General features: G+C 35.5%; 1 protein-coding gene across 1 annotated transcript in view; it reads right to left on the reverse strand.

The window, feature by feature from the left end:
• ITGA4 (integrin subunit alpha 4) overlaps positions 1-21528 on the reverse strand; it is an 82261-nt gene that overhangs the window by 46630 nt on the left and 14103 nt on the right. Inside the window, exons 3-11 of the mRNA XM_033230975.1 lie at positions 17845-17951; positions 17623-17752; positions 14069-14136; positions 12638-12767; positions 11227-11312; positions 10483-10545; positions 10254-10391; positions 6920-7031; positions 4-98 (exon numbers count right to left, since the gene is read on the reverse strand). Coding sequence (XP_033086866.1) covers positions 4-98; positions 6920-7031; positions 10254-10391; positions 10483-10545; positions 11227-11312; positions 12638-12767; positions 14069-14136; positions 17623-17752; positions 17845-17951 — 929 coding nt within the window. The remainder of the gene's footprint in view (positions 1-3; positions 99-6919; positions 7032-10253; positions 10392-10482; positions 10546-11226; positions 11313-12637; positions 12768-14068; positions 14137-17622; positions 17753-17844; positions 17952-21528) is intronic.

A 21528-nucleotide genomic window follows, 5' to 3' on the forward strand; every position in this document is an offset into this window, starting at 1 on the left:
TACCTGCGAGAAGGCTGATGAGACCCCATCTGCTCGGCCATTGTAAATATAAATAGCACCTTGCAAGTCATCTTCTTGTGGAGCTCCGATAGCAACATCTATCCAAGAATTTAAACAGTGGAAAAATAAATTCTTGATACAAAGAATGCAACTTCGAAAACTAACCTAATGAACCCTAATTCATATCACGTAAGAAAACTCTCTTTTGTGAAAAATAACAGTCTTCCTCAGACAGAAAAAAATAAAATACGATCATCATCATATACAGGATTGCACACAATAGTTTGTACATGGAAGAAAGCAGAGTGGAAGCATCTGAGAGGCAATCTAACAAAATGATTAGGGCATGGGCTCTACAGACAGACCACTGGGGTCTGATCCAAGCTCTGCCACTGGGCACTGCCATGCTAGGCTGGGCCCATTTCTTAATCTGTGTTTCAATTCTCTCACCTATATAATGGGATCATAATAAAAACCACTCTCAGCATAAAAGGATATAACTTATGTAAAGTGCTTAGAGCAGTGCCTCGCATGTAATAACTTCTCATAATCTATGAATATTTTGATCATAAGAATTTTTACTTTGGGAGTCCAGACTTACCTTATTTGCAAAATGACTTTTAACTTAATTCCTACTCCAATGAAAATGATTAAGGTATCTGTTAGAGATATCTGCACACACATACAGGATTTCAGAAAAAGGATTTGTTCTGTAAAATAATGATTATATCACCTTTCTGTATATAATTATGTCAGACTATGATACCAAGGGAAAAAAATGGTCTGATCAACTAAGAAAACCTGAGTAAATGACATGGTTAAGTGCTATAAATATATAGCACAAAGGAGAAAAATAATATTCTACAGTTGCAAAAGCATTTCATTATTTTACCAAGTATTGTCTATTTATGCACATATTTATTTATATGCAATGGCTTTTTATTACTTTAATGGAAACCTAAAGTAGTTTGTCTTCATGATATCACTTATTACCATCAAACTGAAAACCTTTTTATCAACAGTGGTAATTTTTGGCTACTATTTCAATGAAGATAAACATATCTTTGATGTATAACTCCATGCTAAACAATGTAAAATTGTAAAAATGCAAAAGCTTTTCTAGTTTCAGTTAAAAAGAAATGGTAGACACCTATATTTACTTTATTTATACATACTAAGGCTAGCTTCTTTTGACTTGTATGAAGTTTTTCAAACTTTCATATGCAAACATACCCATTCATTTATTCATTCATTGGACAGCTAGTGAGCACCTATTATATTCCAGGCATTTGCCAGGAGCTGGCAAAACAGGGCAGTACCACAGAAAGAAACTCATTGTTTAGTGGGGAGGAATGGCAAGTAAGAATAGACTAATAACATAGCATACGAGGAGGAAGTGTTGGAAATTAGGGAAGGCTTTTCATAGAAGATGATGCCCAAGATAAGATTAGAGTATCCATAGGTCACAGCCAGGTGAAGAAAAGGGGAAATGTAATTTAGACATAGGGAAAAGCCTGTGCAAGGGCAGGGAAGCAACAGGCAGTATGGCACATGTGAAGAATGGCAACTCGTTTGGAATAACTGGAGTCAGATTTGTGCAGAATATATACATGCAGGAACAGAGGAGCAAGAATTGGAAGGAAGAGAAAGAGAGGAGGAGGAAAAGAGGGACGTGAAAAGAAGGAGTGGAGAAAAGTATCTTACAGCCATTGAACGGAAGACAGCAATTTCTTTAATCAGGGCTGGGTTTATACTTCCACCACTGTGGTTAAAGCTGTAGAATTTGGTATACACATTGATTCTTCTTAACACATAAAAAAATAACAAGCCTTGTTCATGAAGTGGTTGATGTAATTCTTACAGTATCTGTTATTAGCAAGAGTGATCTAGATTAAGGCAAATATTTAGGAAAAACACTGATGAGCCTTTTCAGCCAAAATATTTAAAAGGTCCAAATAAATTTTTTTCCATACAGAGGACACTTCAATCTTTGGCTATCACATATATAGATTCAAACTCTTACTTCCTGGATTACACCTGGATCTGTTATAAAGTTCTAGCTATCATTATTTAAATGAGAAAGATACATTTTGAAATATATATAAATGTTTTCCAAGCCTATGCAACTTAATTTGGGACACAATATACAGAACACAGATATGTAACGATTGCTTTTACTTCTTATCTGAACATTTTCATTCTTTTAATATAAATGAAAATTATTAGTATTAGTGTCAGCCAACACTTATGCTTACAATGTAGGTACTGTGATATGGGCTTCACGCACACTTACCCAAGTAACTCTCACAACCGCCATATTAAATAAATACTCTGACTCCAACTTTACAGATGAGGAAACCGAGGCACAGGGTATAACCTGCTCAAGGTGACAGAGCCAGGATGTTATGGAGCTGGGATTTAAACCCTGCAGCCTGGCTCCAGCGCCTTTGCTATTGCCATGCTCTATGAACTCATTAACAACAGAAGTCATACCCCCAAATTTCCCTTCCTAATACCGATTCCTGTTCTGTATCAAAGAGGTTCTCTCTCTCTCTCTCTCTCTCTCTCTCTCTCTCACACACACACACACACACACACACACACACAATACTATTCAGCCATTAAAATAAAAGGAAATCATGTATTCTGCAGCAACAGGGATGGAACTGGTGGGGGGTGTCATTATCTTAAGTGAAACAAGCCAGGCACAGAAAGTAAAATAACACATGTTCTTAACTCATAAATCAGTGCTTTAAAAATGTGTTCACATGGATGTATAAAGTAGAATGATAGACAATGAAGACTTAGAAAGGAAAGGGGTTGTGGGGGGTGGATGATGAAAAATTACTTAATGGGTAAAAATGTATGTTATTTGGATGATGGATACGCACAAGCTCTGACTTGATCACTATGTAATTGATACATGTAACAAAATGGCACTTGTACTCTATAAACAAATAAAACAGAAGTGCTCACTTAATGATTTGATGATATATCAATATTTCAGGTGCACACAAAGTAATAGTACAGCTTGTAATTTACAATTGTAGAACTTATGGTTCTGCTCTAAAAATATTCAAATATATTGTCTAAAAGTCAGATAATAAGGCTCAAGGTGAAAAAAGAAACTAAACCGATAAATAGCGGTCTTGTTAAGTCTATTTTACCTATAAAATAAAAAATGCTATCTGCTGTTGGTCATGTCAGGTATAATTAGTCTGACCAATTTTTTCATGCTTTTGAGGAGTTTTAACTAAACTCTTGCCAAATCAATTGGCCATCTTTTTAGAAAATGGCTTGTGTTGCTTTTCTAAGGACACAGGAAATAGAGTCTGATTTTTTTTTTCCGTTTGAGAACAACTGAAAAGTGATATGACAAATGCCAAGATAACTTAGGTTTGCTACACAAAGTACCACAAAAATTTGCATAATAAAGACATTAAGTGTGATTTGCATCCAATATTGGAGTCTCTTTCTACATAATCCTACACTTCTTGCCATGAACACAAAGTATCTTTACCCATTCACCCCAGAAAAATAAAATAAGACAAGATGGGGCAAAGTAATAAAGAAACACATAAAGAAAAAGAACTTGTAAATTCCTGCTGTCTCATGCAGGCAGACATGGTGGAATAGGACACACTCACCCTGTTTCCACATCAGCAATGGTCTTGCTAATATCTGAAATATAGAAAATGCCTACTTATGGGCAAAATAGAAGATAAAATTAGAACTGGAGGACTGGGCGCGGTGACTCACGCCTGTAATCTCAGCACTTTGGGAGGCCAAGGCAGGCGGATCACGAGGTCAGGAGGTCGAGACTATTCTGGTTAACACAGTGCAACTCTGTCTCTACTAAAAACACAAAAAAATTAACCAGCAGGCATGGTGGCAGGCGCCTGTAGTCCCAGCTACGCGGGAGGCTGAGGCAGGAGAATGGCGTGAACCTGGAAGGCGGAGTTGCAGTGAGGCAAGATCACACCACTGCACTCCAGCCTGGGCGACAAGAGCAAGACTCTGGTTCAAAAAAAAAAAAAAAAAAAAAAACAACTGGACCAAGTAGAAAAAGATATATAGCATTATAAACACTCACTGAAGTGTCAATGTAACCACTAAGTGTAAATATGCTGTGAATTATAAAAGGCATTATAAATAGCACAAAAATATGCAGAGATACTTTAAAAAATCATTTGCATAATAACCTTCCAGATATAAAAGTATTACCTTTAGGAGTGGAGTGCTGAGGGCTTTTAGCGAAACAAGAGTTATGTGAAGCCCAGGGTCTCCTATACAAACTAAGAGACTGCACTGTCCCCTGAAAGTCCCCTCCGAAGTCTTCTTCCTAAGTCTCATTGACAGAATACTCTGTCTGTCCTTCACACCACTGGAAAATTACTTGGGCTTTTCCCAGGTACTAGAGTAATTCTAATAAGGGAATTTGCCTACTGCTCATGACAGTTTTACAGCTCTAACTATAACAATAATTCAAATTTGTCATTGACATTTTGATGCCACAAAAATAATTTCTATGTGTACATACATATATTTTTCACATTCAGAAGGGTAAAAATAGTGGTCTTCCTTAAATGTGCCAATTAAAACAAGACAGAAAAATCATAAAGTGTTTTACTAAACAGTGATTTTGTGTTTTTTTTTTTTTTTTTTTTTTTTGAGACGGAGTCTCACTCTGTCGCGGGGCTGCAGTGCAGTGGCCGGATCTCAGCTCGCTGCAAGCTCCGCCTCCCGGGTTCACGCCATTCTCCTGCCTCAGCCTCCCAAGTAGCTGGGACTACAGGCGCCCGCCACCTCGCCCGGCTAGTTTTTTGTATTTTTTAATAGAGACGGGGTTTCACAGTGTTAGCCAGGATGGTCTCGATCTCCTGACCTCCTGATCCGCCCGTCTCGGCCTCCCAAAGTGCTGGGATTACAGGCTTGAGCCACCGCGCCCGGCCTGTGTTTTTAAAAGAAAGAATTGGGTTGTCTATACAATACACAACATATCAAAATGCATAAACATGATTTTATCTGCAGGTCTTTATTAGGTAGAACCCTTAAATTTGCCACTAAATAAGGCTTATGTTTTCAAGTATTACTTTTATTTTCTACTTGATTGTAGAACTATAAAAAAGGGTGCCACTATTTTCTTCATTTTCATTTATTATGGTACATATTCTGTACCTGATATGGTACATCTGACCCAAAATAAATGTTCAATAACTATCACAGAATTGCTGGTTACTTATGAGATGTAACATCAAACATAATAAAATTTTTTGTTTTTAATCAAATCAGACTTTTAATAAAAAGATAATAAAATAACAGTTTCTTACTGCTGTACATTAAAACCGCACACTTCTGAATGGAGAGATCAGTTATCAGTGAATTGCTTTTCTATGACACTGGATGGCTGCACAGGAGCAGCACTGACCTGAATTTATACAAACTCTCAAGGGATGTGAACTCAATGTGATAAGTGACGGCAGCAATGGCCAATACAGGAGTGCAAACCAGGTGTCCCGCCCCCTTTCCAGGAAGGGCATAAAACAAGACATGATCCCTCTTACAGCTCCAATTAAACAAAATAGCCACAACACCTCCCTCACCCCTGTCCGGGATGAGGTTATTTGTGAAAATGAGCCAGTGCCCAACCTGGGGTTCTGGTAGGGTAAGGGAAGTAGGGGGAAGCTAGTGATGGGTGGGGTACAGAGAGGCTCCCCTCCATACATGTTTTATTAAAATATTATGTGTAATCATAATAACCAAAAGTATACACACATATTTTTTCTCTCCTTTCAGTTTTAAAATAGTAAACAAAAAATCCAGAACAGTAATACTTGCATAACATAGTTACACTATTTTACGTTTAAGAAGGTTCCCTGGAAGCATGTATTCCATAACTGACTTTTTGTGTAGAATAACGCATTTTATATATTTAAAGTAGATTGTGGTATCTAGGTACAAGAAGACATTAAGAAGATGAGAATTTATAGTACCCCATCACTTTAATCTCTGAGAAAGCTGTAGCCTAAAATTACCATATACTAATTGCCAATGGTCTTATCAAGAAGACAATTATGAACCCTAAAAATAAGTATCAAATACTTATGTGCTGAACTCCAGGAAATTGCACACTCTCCTCTTAAACCTATTTATCATTTCATGCACAATTTTAACAGACTCAGTTACTTACCACTTAGAACTAGATTGATAAAAGCAAATTTTTAACAGAGAATGCTAGTAGATGCAGGGATTTCAACAACAGGACTGACATCCATGGTGATATGCACAGTTACCACACTACCATATATTCAGTTAGTGAAAAACTTCAATATCAGTGGGTAAACAGCCACTGTCCCCAGGCTTCCCAGTGGCCTGCTCAGAATCTCTTCTCAAATTCCCCAGATCCTCCCATAACATGGCTATAGGGAACGCCTGGCAGAGCAGAGGGCTTCCAGAACCCTGCTCCAGCTCTGCAGCCAGCCTCTGTTGGGTTTGGTCAGTGTCTTTATTGTACTGATAGTTAAATACCATGGTCCAATGAGTCTATGATACACATTTCCTGCCCATATTTTATTATTTCTGAAATTAGGGTCTTCCTTAACATGGAAAAATGGTGGGCATTAACAGCTTAATAGGCAGCTTTTAGGGACACATAAATAATAATGCAGTTTCTAATCAATGGTGCCTTAGAATCACTGAAATAAAGTATTTTGAATATCCATTATTAACAGTGGTAAAGATCAATGGGTGACAAACTGAGGAGAAGTCATACATAACACTAAAGAAAAGAAAAAACTTAACATGCCACTCTGGATCCATTTTCTATAGGAAGGTAAACAACACAAAACTTTAATCATATTTTCTTCCAAAAACCATTTTAAAAGCAGAAATCAAGCACCAAATTGATAATTTTAATTACCTTCAAAGCCATCATTGTCAATGTCACCAAGATTAACTATAGATTCGCCAAATCTTGCAGCATATTTGTCACTTCCAACGAGGTTTGTTTCCATTTCATTCATTACTGCTCCCTAGATAGAAAGGGAGAGAAACGGTGTCATTATAACACTCCCTGACAACTTCACACAATTTACTGTTGTAATTGGATATGGATTTTTTCTAATGCGTCAAACAAGTTGGACAAACTACAGACTGAGCTTTAGTACACACATCTCAGTTCAATTCAATAAATATTTATTGAGTCTGTCAACACATAATAGTATGATTAGAGCTCAGAGGACATAAAAAATTGTCAAACTCATGATCTCTAGCTTTGAAAATCCAATAAATCATTTTGATAATTCAATTTAGCAAATATTTATTGAGCTTCTACTAAAGACAACACACTGTGCAAAGAGTGAAAAGGTGAAAGGGGGCAAGGAAGTGTGTGTATAAAACACATTCCCTTTCTCCAATAAGCTCACAGTTACAGGCAGGGCTTAGCCCAAGCATACAAATGACTGAGAAACAGAAACTGCTTTACAATATCAAGAAGCAAAAATAAATAAATAAATAAATCTAATTATAACAGAAGAGACTTCATAAAGGAGATGGCATGCCAGGTGGCTACTGAAGGATAAGCGTAATTTTGATACACAGAGAAAACCAGCAGCAAAACAAATTCCAAAGAGTTTGGCTCTAATGCATGGCATGTATAATGAATGAGACAAAAATGTCAGATTGCAGTCTTATAGTGCAGCATCTTGATTGTCAAGGAAAATTTACTCTTAATTTAGGGAACAACAGGAAACACTGAAGGTTTCTGAGTTGAGGAGTGACATGATTGAAGTTGGTCTTTGGAACCAGCAGCAGTGGAGCATAGATTAGTCAATGGATAACTAGGAAGGAGGAAGATGAGTTACTACAATAAGACATTCAATAATGTAATAATTAGCTGTTACAATCACAGCTATCAGTTCTCTTCGCAAACTGATCATGTCAGTCCTTTGTATTAAAAAGAGAAAAGGCCATATCCTTTCTTCTTCCCAAATCTACTTGGCACTCCTTAAGCGTATACACGTTCTTTCCTTGTCAAGTGTCTTCATTTGTGAATTTTACAATAGAAAAATTCTGATTTTTGTCTTTCTCAAACACTACTTCCTCTGTAAAAGCTTCTTGACCCAAAGGGAATCACTTCTTCCACTTTGTATGTACTTACAATGTGCCATGTACCACGTCGTAGTCAATTGTTTACTCCCATTGGTGTCTTTACAAGATCCTGAAGTCCTGGGGACAGCTCTACGATTATTACCTCTTTTTATAGTCCGGGTTACATTTCAGATACTAAATGTCATTTATTTTATTTTAAATGAACTAAGATGACTGGGAATCATCTTTATAATCACTGACGCTGAAGCAGTGAATGATTGATTCAAAGAAGTCAGGGATAAAACAGCTTGGCTCCCGGGCAAATGTCTAAATTTAAAGAGCAGAAGGGTGAAAAGGCTCCAGGGAGAACAGACAAGGTACGGACTTAAGACAGTGCAATGGCTCTGAAGTTCTGGAAGGAGAGTTTCAATAGGAAGAGGTGATCACTATTCTTCAAGTATTCCCTAGTCACAGAGAGTGGTGACTGAGAGTTCACTGGAAACCCCTGAGAGCTATTTTAGTACAAGTAGGTAGAAGTCAGAGTCACTCAAGTATCATTCTTTCTTGAGTTCATTCAAAAACAATTTCACCTACTTGTCTAGGACTCTTTCAAGCCCTGATGAAACAGCGGTAAACAAGACACAATATCTCTCCACATGGCATCTATACTACAGAAGAACAGACAACAGCAAATCAAATCAATGTAAATAAATGCCACCTAGTGGTTAGCGCCATTTCAGAGAGTTGAGAAATTAGAGGTTAGATAGAACAAAGGAAGACCGTATCAGAGGATTTAAAAGCTGAAATCACTTATTAAATTAATTCAAGTGTTTAATAAGAGTAGTGCCTCGAGGTAGGCATGAGGGAAGAACAGGAGGGTAGCCAAGTGGGTAGAAGGGTTTATCTGTTTTTTTCTTAATGAGATTAAGATTGCAATGGGGGAAAATGATTCTATGTTGCTTTACTTTAGGTATACATGTGGATGTTTAGTTGTAAAGAGGAAGATAAGAGAAAGCTGCAGCACGAGGATGTGGCCAGTACAAAGACCACTATTTTTGGAAATGGAAATGTGAAATCTACGGAAGAAAATTATCTAATATCACTATTAATGAGATTGAATGATCACTGTGTAGATAATTTGCTTTTACTATTAAATGTAGGTTAAATACAGTCTAGGAAATGCCAAAGCATAAATAACTTCCCTGCTCTGTATTTTAAACTTTGAGAATCTTCCATTTATAAGACTAGATGTTTTCTTTCTTAAATTGTAGAGTTTAGTCTGATGCTTAATATAAGAACTTGCTAAATGCTCTGAAACCATTGACTGAACATAGTTACAAATACTTTCTTGAAACAGAGTCCACTTTGTTGAATCCTGACTGAAAAATGCTATGCCATTAGAAATGAACTGGTATTCTCACAAGCCCACTCTTGTTTTCAAATCAAAGGAACAGGCCAAGAAGATCTCATTAAGACTCCATAAATTTTTTTTTTGACCTAATGTCAAGAATCTAGGCTGGCAAGATAAGGCCAGAAAGTCTTTGAATTATCAAGTGGTCAGTTTCTACCACAATAATTTAAAATTGAATTATAGTCAGTAATTACCTATTTATACAATTAATATATCCACTGTGGAATAAACTGTGCCAATTTTATATTCTTATCAAGAGCATAATATATATGGAATTATGAAAATTAATGTTTTAACAAAACACATCTCGTTTCTAATTGTTTTCAAGAAATTGAAAATACTTAATTATTCATCTTCTAGTCCTAGTAATATTTTATAATTTATATAAGGACCTTAACCAGAACTATTAAGAAATCTATATTTTGAAGGAGGTATAAAAACTATTCTTTCAAATTGGATTAGTATCAACATAAAACTGAAAGAAATTTCAGCTACTAGAGTGAACACACACAAGCTGTGAACAGAGAAACTCCCTAACAATCTATTTCATAGATTGTTCTAGAATATCAAAATGAGATCCTTTCCCATTCATCATCATATTCCATTTCATTTTTAGAGCATCAGTACAGTATTAGAATTTTAACTTTTGTCAATAAAAAAAACCTGAAAATAATCTCAGATCTCTGGAATAAGACCAATTTCAGTTTTGATCATAATTCCATAAATGGCTTCCAGTTGGGACACTTGGACATACCGAGCCGGAGTTGATGTACACAAACACTCTTCCTTCCTCTCTGATGGTGCTCTGCATGGGCGCTCCCACGAGCAGATCTGAGAAGCCATCTGCGTTAAGGTCCACAGCACAGACAGAAGCTCCAAAGTACGATCCAAGCTGTCTCAAAACAAACCAGATCCACTCATTGAGAAAAAAGCAGGGCTACTCGCAAAAGCCCACAGAGATACTAAAGGTGAAGACATATTACCTTTTTACCTTTCATTTCATGTAAGATATTTAGTTCTTTTTCATCAATGCTGAATATATATGCCTGTAATTGGGGAAATAATTAGAAAAGATTTTATGAATACCATATATTTTTTAAAACCCCACTCATTTCTGTTTGATCGAAACATGAATTTTTACAACTTGCAGTTAATTGCTCAAATATAAAAATAAATCATTTTAAGAGTGACACAAAAGGGTTTGGGATCCACTGTTACATTAATATGCCTTACTTGCAAAAGTATTTTCTCAGGAAGTATTTTATTGATCTTCTAGAGGGGGCACAGGAAGTGTTGTTCGCCTCACTTTTCAAAAGTAAGACTCAGAAAAGCTGAGTGACCAATATTCACATAGCAACATAGCAAAAACTAAAACCAGAAATAATATTTCCTTCTTTCTGGTCTTACCACAAAATATATAGTTGCCTCAACTTCTTTTCAGCTGTGAAACTGTTCACCATATACTTCCTGGATATTTTTAGATAGTTCTATCTTATAATTTTCTTAAAGGAAACAAAGTCTCATTTGACTTTTGTAATTTTTCAGAAAGTGTTTTGCTAAATTTCTTCTAAAACCGTAACGTCTTTCACCAATTCCACTAAATGTAATAACTTGTTCATCATTTCTAATCTTTCTTTCCTTATGGATGCAGTTTCTCCTTTAATATCTTATTCATGCAATGTATTTGAACCTTTGTGAAGAAATAAATATAAAAATGTAATTCTTACTTTACCAATCTGCTCGTGTTGAGGAGCTCCTCCGACTACTTCAGTAGTATGCTGACTCCGAAAATGACCAGCTCCAACTGAATATCCTTTAAGGGAGAAAGTATGAGAGTCTTGGGTAAAGTACATCATATGGTAATATGGGTAAAATAGATCATAAAATTAAATGATACCCCATTCAAAATGACTACATTAAGCAGTTAAGAATATTTAGCATACAGATACTCAAAATCGGTCATTCATTATGTTTTATGCAATTTTGATATGTTTTACAAAACTGCAGTCATATGGTTTGTATTTCCAAGTCCTAGAAATTGAAAATAGCATCTTTACATCTGGTGCAGTATAATCAGTTTCTAGGATTACAACAGACATATTTTAGAGTATATTAAATATAACATCTTAATTGGGAAATGAAAACTTTAAACCTTAAATAAAAATCCTGCTAAAGTTCAGCTTTTTTGTCACCAAATCTTTCTTTTGTGACGACTTTTTGATGACAAAAGGTCATTTTATTTTATGTAATAAAAGGCATATCAAGTTATATTTCTTGAACTATTTCAAAGAATCCTTTAATCATAAACAAGAAAACACTGAATTGTAACAAATTCTTCTACTTGAAATTTCTTCTGTTTGAATGGAAAGAAAGAGTGCTTGTTTTTTAATTATTTCTGAGTGTAAGATGCTCACATTTGACACACATACAGTTTAAACAAACATGGATTTTCTGAAAATCTATAGGAAAAGCATTTATTTTCTTGTAATGGACATTAATGCAAGAAAACTTTGCATTTCTGTTGAAATACAGACGATAAAGTATCCTACTATTGACTTATGAGATGATAGTGAGGAGGAGGAAGATGATAAAAATAGTTAAGCTCTGGGAAATATTCTAAGAACTTATGAGGTGAAGGTCAATGAGCCGTTTGTAGACCCATATGCTTCACAGAGCCCCTCATCTGGAATGTGGTGGACAGTACCACTGGCTTTCAGTTGGTCCTTAAAGAAACTATACTTACACAGATGTTTAAATGAGTTAATTCACATAAAGTTCTCACAAAAAGTTCCTGAGATATGGGAGGCACTCAATAGAAACAACCTGTATAACTGGTTGACTACATAAAGATACAAACTTACTAGTGTTTCCTAAAGTGAACTACAACGAGTAAACTAAACTAGAAGTTCTATTAAGAATTATATATTGATGATTTTAGGCACATGTGTAAATGTAAAATATTAAGTTAACTAAAGTTTCATAAATCCTATCCTTAAGAGACAGTTTCTGAACTGTCTAATTATTACTGTAATTATACTGGCCACTTACATCTTTGGAAAATATATTTTCCTTATTTATAATTATAGTACTAGTATTTGTAAGGCAGAGATCATTTAAGTTTGTCCATTTTTATAGTACCTAAATAACTTCCAAATTTTACTTGATTTTGTTTGTCTAAAAAAGCCTTGTATTTATTTGTAGTTATATTGTAGACAAAAAGAGAGCCAGTCCAATAAGATGATCCTGGGGCTCCCATCACAATTAAATCCTGTAAGAAAAAAAAAAAAATTATTAAAGTTTAAGCTCACCACCCCAAACCTCCTCCCGATACACAATAGATAGTGAAGAGAACATATTTTTATAATAATAAATTCCTGAAGTAGGAATATTCTGTGAAGTTAAATCATACCAGGAAAAAAAAAAAAAAAAAGCCAGAGAAGTTGGCTAATGGATTTCTACCTAAAAGTGAAATCTCAGAGAAGAAGCTCTGAAATTCTCATTTAACGCATTTATCAGTGGATTTCAAAAGTTGAAAGGAGAACTACTGAACTCTAGGGTAAGCTTTCGGGAGACAGGCAATATGGTTCCTATGAAAGAAAATCATATGTGGGTAATTCATGTGTGCTAATTACGGAGATGATCATGTGTTGCCAAAGAATAAAAAGTGGACTTAATTTATTTCAATTTGCAAAGAACCACTGATTTTTCTAATAATATTAGCTTATGGGAGAAAAGTCCAATGGAATACGGGGCACATTTTGTTATACATAGGAATTTAGGAGAAGGAGAAGATTGGAATGAGCACGCCCTTGTCTGGTATAGTATGAAAACTCTCAGCAATTAAATCTCTTTAGCATATTTCTATATTCCTAAATAATCCTAAACTTTAAAAAAGTCGACTTAAACTGAAGAAAGCATTTTCTTTGTAAGCATTTTAAGCATTTTAATATAACTGTTAATATTTGCAGACACTGTCAACCCCAAACTTGATATAGCCTGATCTTCATGGACTCAAAAAAAACATTCCTGAATTCACAATGTGTTTTTAAGAAAAACTGAGAGATTTGGGGTTGAGTACAACTGTGCCCTTTCATAGGTATCCTAGAATGTTAAAAACAGAGTAAAAAATCTTGGGAATATTATCTATCTGATTTAAGGGGATATTAAGTTCTTAAATTTCCCAATTACAATAATTTTAATGAAAAATATAGACTAATATGCTTCCTTTGCCCCTCAACTAGAAATTTAAAATAACACACTTGGGTTATTTTCAATACCTAAGTTAACAAGATAATTAACTGTAGCTACTTTTTTCATTAAATTATTGAAGAAATATTCTTCACTATAGATTTTAGTTCATCTTATGTAGTATAGCCATCTATATATTGATATTTTATTGAAATATAAGTGGAATTTTTGAGTGGCAAAAATTAAGTTGTAATACTCAAATTTAAGAGATAGGAAGATTTTGCACAGTTTTTACTTTAAAACATATCAGTCTTCCAAATCATGAGAAGAATTAAGATTCTATATGTTAACATTTATAGCAGCTATTTTTTGAACAATTACCTTTGTGTAAAAACTAGATATTCCAGCTTGACATGACGCAAAATTTTCTCCAAATTTTTTCACATAATCTGAAATGAAATATTAAAACAACTCAGAATTATATCTTAAAATAAACATACAATCTCCATAATTTGTTTCTTAAATAAATTCTTACAGAAAGGTCCTTCAAGGTCTATAGTTTGTACTTTTTAAAAATAAAAACCAGTAACCTTGATATAATTTAAAAATCCCTTCCATATTAATATTCAAAATATTCCTAAGAAATGGCAATTAAAATATCTCCCTCTGCTGCTTCTTCATAGGAAGCACACACAGCATATACTCAAAAAATTTTTGTCAAATAAGACAGAGGTAGGATTTATGATTTTGAGTCCATGTTTACTTTTTACTGTATATATCTAAGGTGTGCAACATCACGTTTGACATACATATACATAGTGAAACAGTTACTACACTTAACATACATACCTCCTCACAGTCATCTTTTTTGTACATTGAGTGAAATCTACTCTCTTGGCAAACTTCCAGTGCACAATAATTAACTCCAGTCCTCATGCTGTACATTAGATCTCTAGACTTATTCATCCTACACAAATGCAGCTTTGTACACTTTCACCAACATCTCCCCATTCCTAACCCTCTCTCTTCTCACCTTCTTCTCTATGTATTTGACTTTTTTAGATTCCACTGATAAGTGAGATCATACAGTATTTGTCTTTCTGTGCCTAGCTTATTTCACTTAAAATAATGTCCTTCAGGGTCATCCATGTTGTCACAAAAGTCAAGATTTCCTTTTTTAAAGGCTGAATAATACTCCATTGTATATGTTTATGCATATATGTGTGTATACATACATCTCACAACTCCTCATCCATTCAGTCATCTGTCAATGGACACTAAGGTTGTTTCTGTAACTTGGCTATTGTGAATGCTGCTGCAATGAACATAAAAGCACAGATCTCTTTATGTGGTACTGATTTCATTTCCTTTGGATATATACCCAGAAGAGGGATTGCTAGATCATATGGTAGTTTTATTTTTAATTTGAGTAACTTCCCTACTGTTTTCTATAATGGCTGTACTAATTTACATTCCCACCAACAGTGTGCAAGGGTTCCCTTTTCTCCACATCTTCGCCAACACTTGTTATCTCTTACCTTTTTCATAATGACAGTTATAATAGGTGTGAAGTGATACTTTATCGTGGTTTGTAATTTACATTTCCTTGATGATAGGTAATGTTGAGCACCTTTTCATCCACCTATTGGCCATTTTGATGCCTTGTTTGGAAAGAAAGTCATTTGTTCTCTTGACTACTTTTTAATCAGGTTATTTGGACTTTTGCTATCGAGTTGGTGAGATCCTTATATATTTTAAATATTAACCCTTTCTCAGAATTATGCAAATATTATCTCCCATTCTACAGACTGTCTCTTCACTCTGTTGATTGTCTCCTTTGCTATACAGGAGCTTTCTAATGTAGTCTCATTTATTTTTGCTTTTGTTGTCTGAGTTTTTGGTATAATTTCCAAAAACTCATTGTCTAATGTCAAGTAGCTTTTCTCTTATGTTTTCCACTAGAAGTTTTGTGGTTTCAGGTATTATGTTTAAGTCTTTAACCCATTTTAGTTGACTTTGGTATATTTGCTAAGATAAGGGTTCAATTTCATTCTTTTGCATGCGGATAGCCAATTTTCCCAAAGGCATTAAAAAAAAAAAAACCAACAACTTTCAGGTTCAGGGTTCATGTACAAGTTTGTTGCATAAATTGCGTGTTGCGGGGGTTTGGTGTACAGATTATTTCCCCATGCAAGTAATAAGCATAGTACCCGATGGGTAGTTTTTTGGTTCTCTCCCTCCTCCCATCCTCTACCATCAGGTAGGCCCCAGTGTTTGTGCCTACTTTGTGTCCCTTGTGTCCATATGCACTCAATGTTTAGCTCCCACTTATAAGTGAGAACATGTGGTATTTGGTTTTCTGTTTCTGTGTTACTTCGCTTAGGTTATTGACCTCCAGCCCCATCTAAGTTGCTGCAAAGGACATAATCTCATTATGTTTTATGGCTGTGTAGTATTCTACAGTGTGTATGTATCACATTTTCTTTATCCAATCTGACATTGACAGGCATTTAGGTTGATTCCATGTCTTTGCTATTGCTAATACCATTTATTGAAGACAGTATCCTTTCTTAGATTTTGCCCAACTGAAAATATAGACTGAATCAAGATCTGCATGGACATAAAGGTCTCTTATTACAAAACCCCACGAATGAATGCTTTTGGAACTTACTAAGGGGGCAAAGCTTTGCTTCTTCCAAAAAACTGATATAAGTAAACTTCTAAGAAAATAAGAATTGGAACCACAGCTTCCTTTTGGCTTTGCTAAGCAGAAAACTTAAATAAATTGGTAAGTCATTTATCATGACCACTTCTAGTCAGGAGTTTTCATCCCTTTTAAAAATATATATCTTACATGATCCTGTATTTTACAATTGTAGATGTGTTAGGTTTATGGCATCTTGAGATTTTTGCAGTATGTGGCTAGGTATATCTGAGAAAAACTAAAAACTCTACTATGAAAATGTTTTAAAGATAAACTGAAAACTATTAGGAAAAAGAAGATAGCAAACAATCAGAAACCAAGACTGAGTTTTATTGCAACTGAGAATCAATATTCACTTCTTTATCTTTTGGGTATCCAAAGGCAAAATAGGAATATATGTAATATAAGCTGCTCTGTGATGTCACATTCCAGAGAAGAAAGACCCACATCTTATTAGCATCAATAATTGAACTCAAATACCTGGCCAAAGTTTTGCCAACCAATACAATTTTTCTTTGGGTGCTGAGGGATTTGAGAGTGAGGGTGGTTAGAAAATTAGAAATTTGCATTCATATGTTTCTTAGCTTCCTAAAGACACGTTGTTGGATTTTAGTTTTGCTGCAGATATCATCTGACATGCTCTGTTGACATTCACCCCAATTCTGCTCACTTCTGTTATGTCCTAGCTCTGTACTTGTTGATGCTACCTATAGCATAGAGTTACCATGAGAAAAATGTTTCAAACTCAAGACACCAATCTCTTGCTGCTTAAAGGAAAACGTGAATTAGAAAAAGAGATAGTGAGTGTGAACGAAGGATTTGCTTACACTGATTATTCTTCCTGATTACTCCTGGAAGCTAAAGGTAACAGGAAACCTAAAGTCTTTCTTATTAATCAGACTTCCAATATAATTTCACAATTTAAATGTCCTTTATTTGCTGGGTACTAGTCTCACTCACACCAAATTAAAGTAAATTTAATGCAAAAGTGGGTAGTCACCAGCTAGATTTCAGAGTTATTCAAATTGTAGAATTTTTATAGCAAAGTACATTTATGGAAAAATAATGCTATTGCAATTAGGTAAAGAAAGAAACTGAGTAGTTAAAAAGAACATAATTATTCAGAAGATCTCCCTCTCTTCTGAACATCTAAACTTGAACATACATTTAAAACACTAAGAGATATTCACTTACTTATCTTTATCTAATTAGTATCAAAATAATGCCTTACCTTGATAACACGGAGCTATTCTTTTACTCAGTTCTGTTCGTAAATCAGGGGGCATTCCATAGCAACCACCAGTGGGGAGCTTATTTTCATTCTTTATGTAAAATATATTTTTCCATCTATGCCCACAAGTCTGAATAAAATAAAAGTAGACCAAATGATGTGAAAGCTCTACCCAGGATAGCTGATTTCATGATGGATCAGTGGACCAGTTCCAATACCTACCACGATGGATCCATTTTCTCCTGGCTGTCTGGAAAGTGTGACCCCCAACCACTGATTGTCTCTCTCTTCCAAACAAGTCTTTCCACAAGGTTCTCCATTAGGGCTACCTATAGCATTTGAAAATAATTTTATCATCAGTTGTATTGAAAACACTCTACAAAAGCAGAGAAAACTGTGCAATCATCCCCAGTATTTTTCCGTTAACTACTTCTCTATCTTATATTCAGGGCACAATGTGAGGATAAATGTGAATTACTCTGTGCCAACATAATTATTCTCTAATACAAGGTGACTTTTGTTGTAGAAATGACCTCCAACTGGTAGCACCATGAAGAGATAGACTCAATCATATAAGAGATAGCTAACAGGACTAGGAGTGGGAAAACCACTTAAAGCTAATACCAGGTTGTGCAACTACAACTGCTGTGTCTAACGTTTGGAAAAGATTTAGCCATTTATCTAACAATGTAAGCAATATTATCAGAGCACTTTAAAAAATGTTTCTTCTACAGAGATATTAAGAACAGAAAGACTATAAAACATTCTCAGCAATTAAGGTACAATTAATTTATTGGAGCTGGAAGGTGATGATTAAGCGTGCAGAAAGTGGAACACAGAATTAGCATGGCAATAAAGCCTTGCGTTTATAAGAAACTGCCCTATGTTTACATTTATTGGAATATGACTCATGTTTTCAACAGAGATAAAGTGATTTGGAAAACCAGATTTTCTCAGTAGTAAATAAAAAACTTCAATAGACACTCTGGCAAATGCATGAATAGCCAAACATAAATAAAATACTCATGTACTAGATAGTGCTTCTATACTACATAAGAAGTGGTCTTCACAGTGATCATTTTTTTGTTAGCAAAAATTCTTTATGTTATAGCTGGGTTCCTATTAAAATCCTATGTTAAGTAATTTCAAATAAGTTACTTTGGGGGAGAGTAAGATGCAGTATCCTAAGATTCTTTTTGCTGTCTCTATTTTCACCCTCTTCAGTTGGCATATGAAAATTCTATTGCATCTGTTCTTAATTCCTGGCAGTTAAATACATTAGCATCAATTTGATTGGATAAAGCTGTGGAACTTGGGTTTGTTAATTTTGAACACTGGTCACTAGGTACTAAGTTTTCATGAATTTATGGTGACCATTCTCTCTATATCATTGGCACTTTTTCTCCTCCTATAATGTTGACCCCTAAATGTAGTTTCCTGGGCAAACTCAGAACCCTTACAGAGGTAGACTAATATTTTTACTTATTTTTTTGGTGCCAATGGGGGTCTCACTATGTTACCCATGCTGGTCTTGAACTCTTGCCTCAAGTGATCCTCTTGTTTTGAACTCCCAAAGTGCTGGGATTACCAGCATAAGCCCCCATGCCTGGTAAGGCTAATATTTGAGAAGTGAAATTATTTGCACTAAGTCTTCTGGGTAGGAGAGATTTTGTTTAAGGAGTGTGGGAAGATGTTTGTTTATACTTTTGTTTTCCAAAATGTCATTGAGGAAAAACAAAACCTTTAATCATCACAACTGAAGTGAAGAAAATGTTTGAGCCCCTCCTCCAGAGATTCTGCTTCAGCAGGTCCAAGTGAGGCCCTGATTACCCTAGGTCAGCGGTTCCCAATCTTTTTGGCACTGAGGACTGGTTTCATGGAAGACAATTTTTCCATGGGCAGTGGTGAGGGTTGGAATGAAACTGTTCCACCTCAGATCATCTGGCATTAGATTCTCCCAAGGAAAGCACAACCTAGATCCCATGCCTGCGCAGTTCACAACAGGGTCTGCACTCCTACCAGAATCTAATGCCACCACTGATCATCTGACAGAGGCAAAGCTCAGGCAGCAATGCTTACTGGTCCACCACTCACTTCCTGCTATGCAGCCCAGTTCCTACCAGGCCACGGGCCAGTACCCATCCACAGCCCAGGGATTGGAGATCCCTGCCCTAAGTGGTTCTCATGGTCAGGAACACTGTTACTGTGAAATGCAGAGAATGTTTTTCTGGACAGCATACACATAGAATAATGACAACTCCCACTAACTGGTAATGGCTTCCTGGAGAACTAGACTGAAGGGAGGAGGACTAAGACTAGGTCTGGACAAAGAATGCTAGGGCTGAATGGCAATGGTTGCTATTAGATTTGGAAAGGAGCCTTGCTGTGGCTCAAACCTTGATAAAGAATGGTCCAGGTGGACACATAAAGTCTCCGTGTTAAATTGAGAAAGCAAGGGATGAAGACAGAAATGACAGGAAAAGAGAAGGGGAAAACAGGGAAGATGGTAGGAGGGAAAAAAAATTGTGTGTGGGAGATAAGTAAGGTCTAAAACAGGGAGTTGTTATTGTGGCTACCTGATGCCAAACCAACAGAATTTAAAGTAAAACAGAATGACAAATAAGGCATTTTCATTTTCATTATAATATAATTTTCAGTTTTCATTAAAATTGATTTTTTACTGTCAAAAATAGATAATAAATGGTAGATTCAGTCTACACGAAGTTCCTGTTATTTACTACAAGCCACGTTAATAAATACCCTCTGAAAATACTAAAGTTTTTGTGAAGTTATAGTCAACACTCAGTTAAGACAATTGAGCAAGAGGAAAATCAAGGACAGGAGAGGACGGGGCTCACAAAAAACATGGCATGTTTAATAGACACTTTCATTACGATTACATCCAATATTTAGAAACAAATCTATTATTCTAGACAAAGTCACCCAGAAGATTAAAAACAGACAATAGTTTCGCACCACAAAATACCATTGAAATAGCTTGATGGAAATGGCCAAAAAATTATGTGCAAAAATAATGTATTGTTATCTGTTTCTTAGATGAACTGTTTTGTAAATTTCTAAGTGAAGACTAGACAAACTCTTGCATTACGAACTGTTACCTGTTTAATATTCTGCATTGCCTCCTCCTCGTTTTAGTTTTAGCTCCATCAGGTGGCATCACAATGTCATCGCTGCCCAGGCTCACACTGAGGTTTACACACATCACAAACTACTCACTTTCCCACTTACTAACATCACTTCCCTGAAACTTCTTTCTCTCCATGTGAGTGCCTCTCAGCTCTCTGGGAAAACAGCCACTAAATCATTAGGCTATTTTAAGATGTGTCCCATGTAGTCTCACCAAAGTCCTGGGACTTTATTTCCACTGTGGCTCATGCCCTTCCCTTCTCCTTACTGTAGGTTAAAAATAATGATTCTTAGAAACAGGAGAACAAATAGCCCTCCAGAAGCCACAAGAAAGAGATGTTTACCTAAGAACAAATGTGGGAAGAGCTTTCCCAGGAAGCCAGTGATGTGGTTCATTCACCCGTGAGCAGAAGAGATTTCAAATAGAAAAACATATGGCAGGTTTGTAAGTGGGAAGTTGGTGGGGTGGGGGTCAAAATGCCACTAGATGTAATTTCATATCTGTTACAATGTGGTTCCAAATAATAGTTGCCTTCTAATATATAGATAAAATTTCTGATTCATTCGTTTTCAAATATCTCTTATACAGTTGTTAGTTAATCCACTCTTAGATACTGACAGATGACTCTCAACATCAGTACTCAAGGGTTCTCAGACACACAGGATACGATCACTCAGAGGAAATTATGGTAAAATTGATTAATATCCTGTAGGAAGAAGTATTTTCATTTTTGTTAGGGTTAACTACATTTATTGATT

Source organism: Trachypithecus francoisi, unplaced genomic scaffold (assembly GCF_009764315.1).
Source record: "Trachypithecus francoisi isolate TF-2019V2 unplaced genomic scaffold, Tfra_2.0 Lachesis_group13, whole genome shotgun sequence".
NCBI lineage: Eukaryota > Metazoa > Chordata > Mammalia > Primates > Cercopithecidae > Trachypithecus > Trachypithecus francoisi.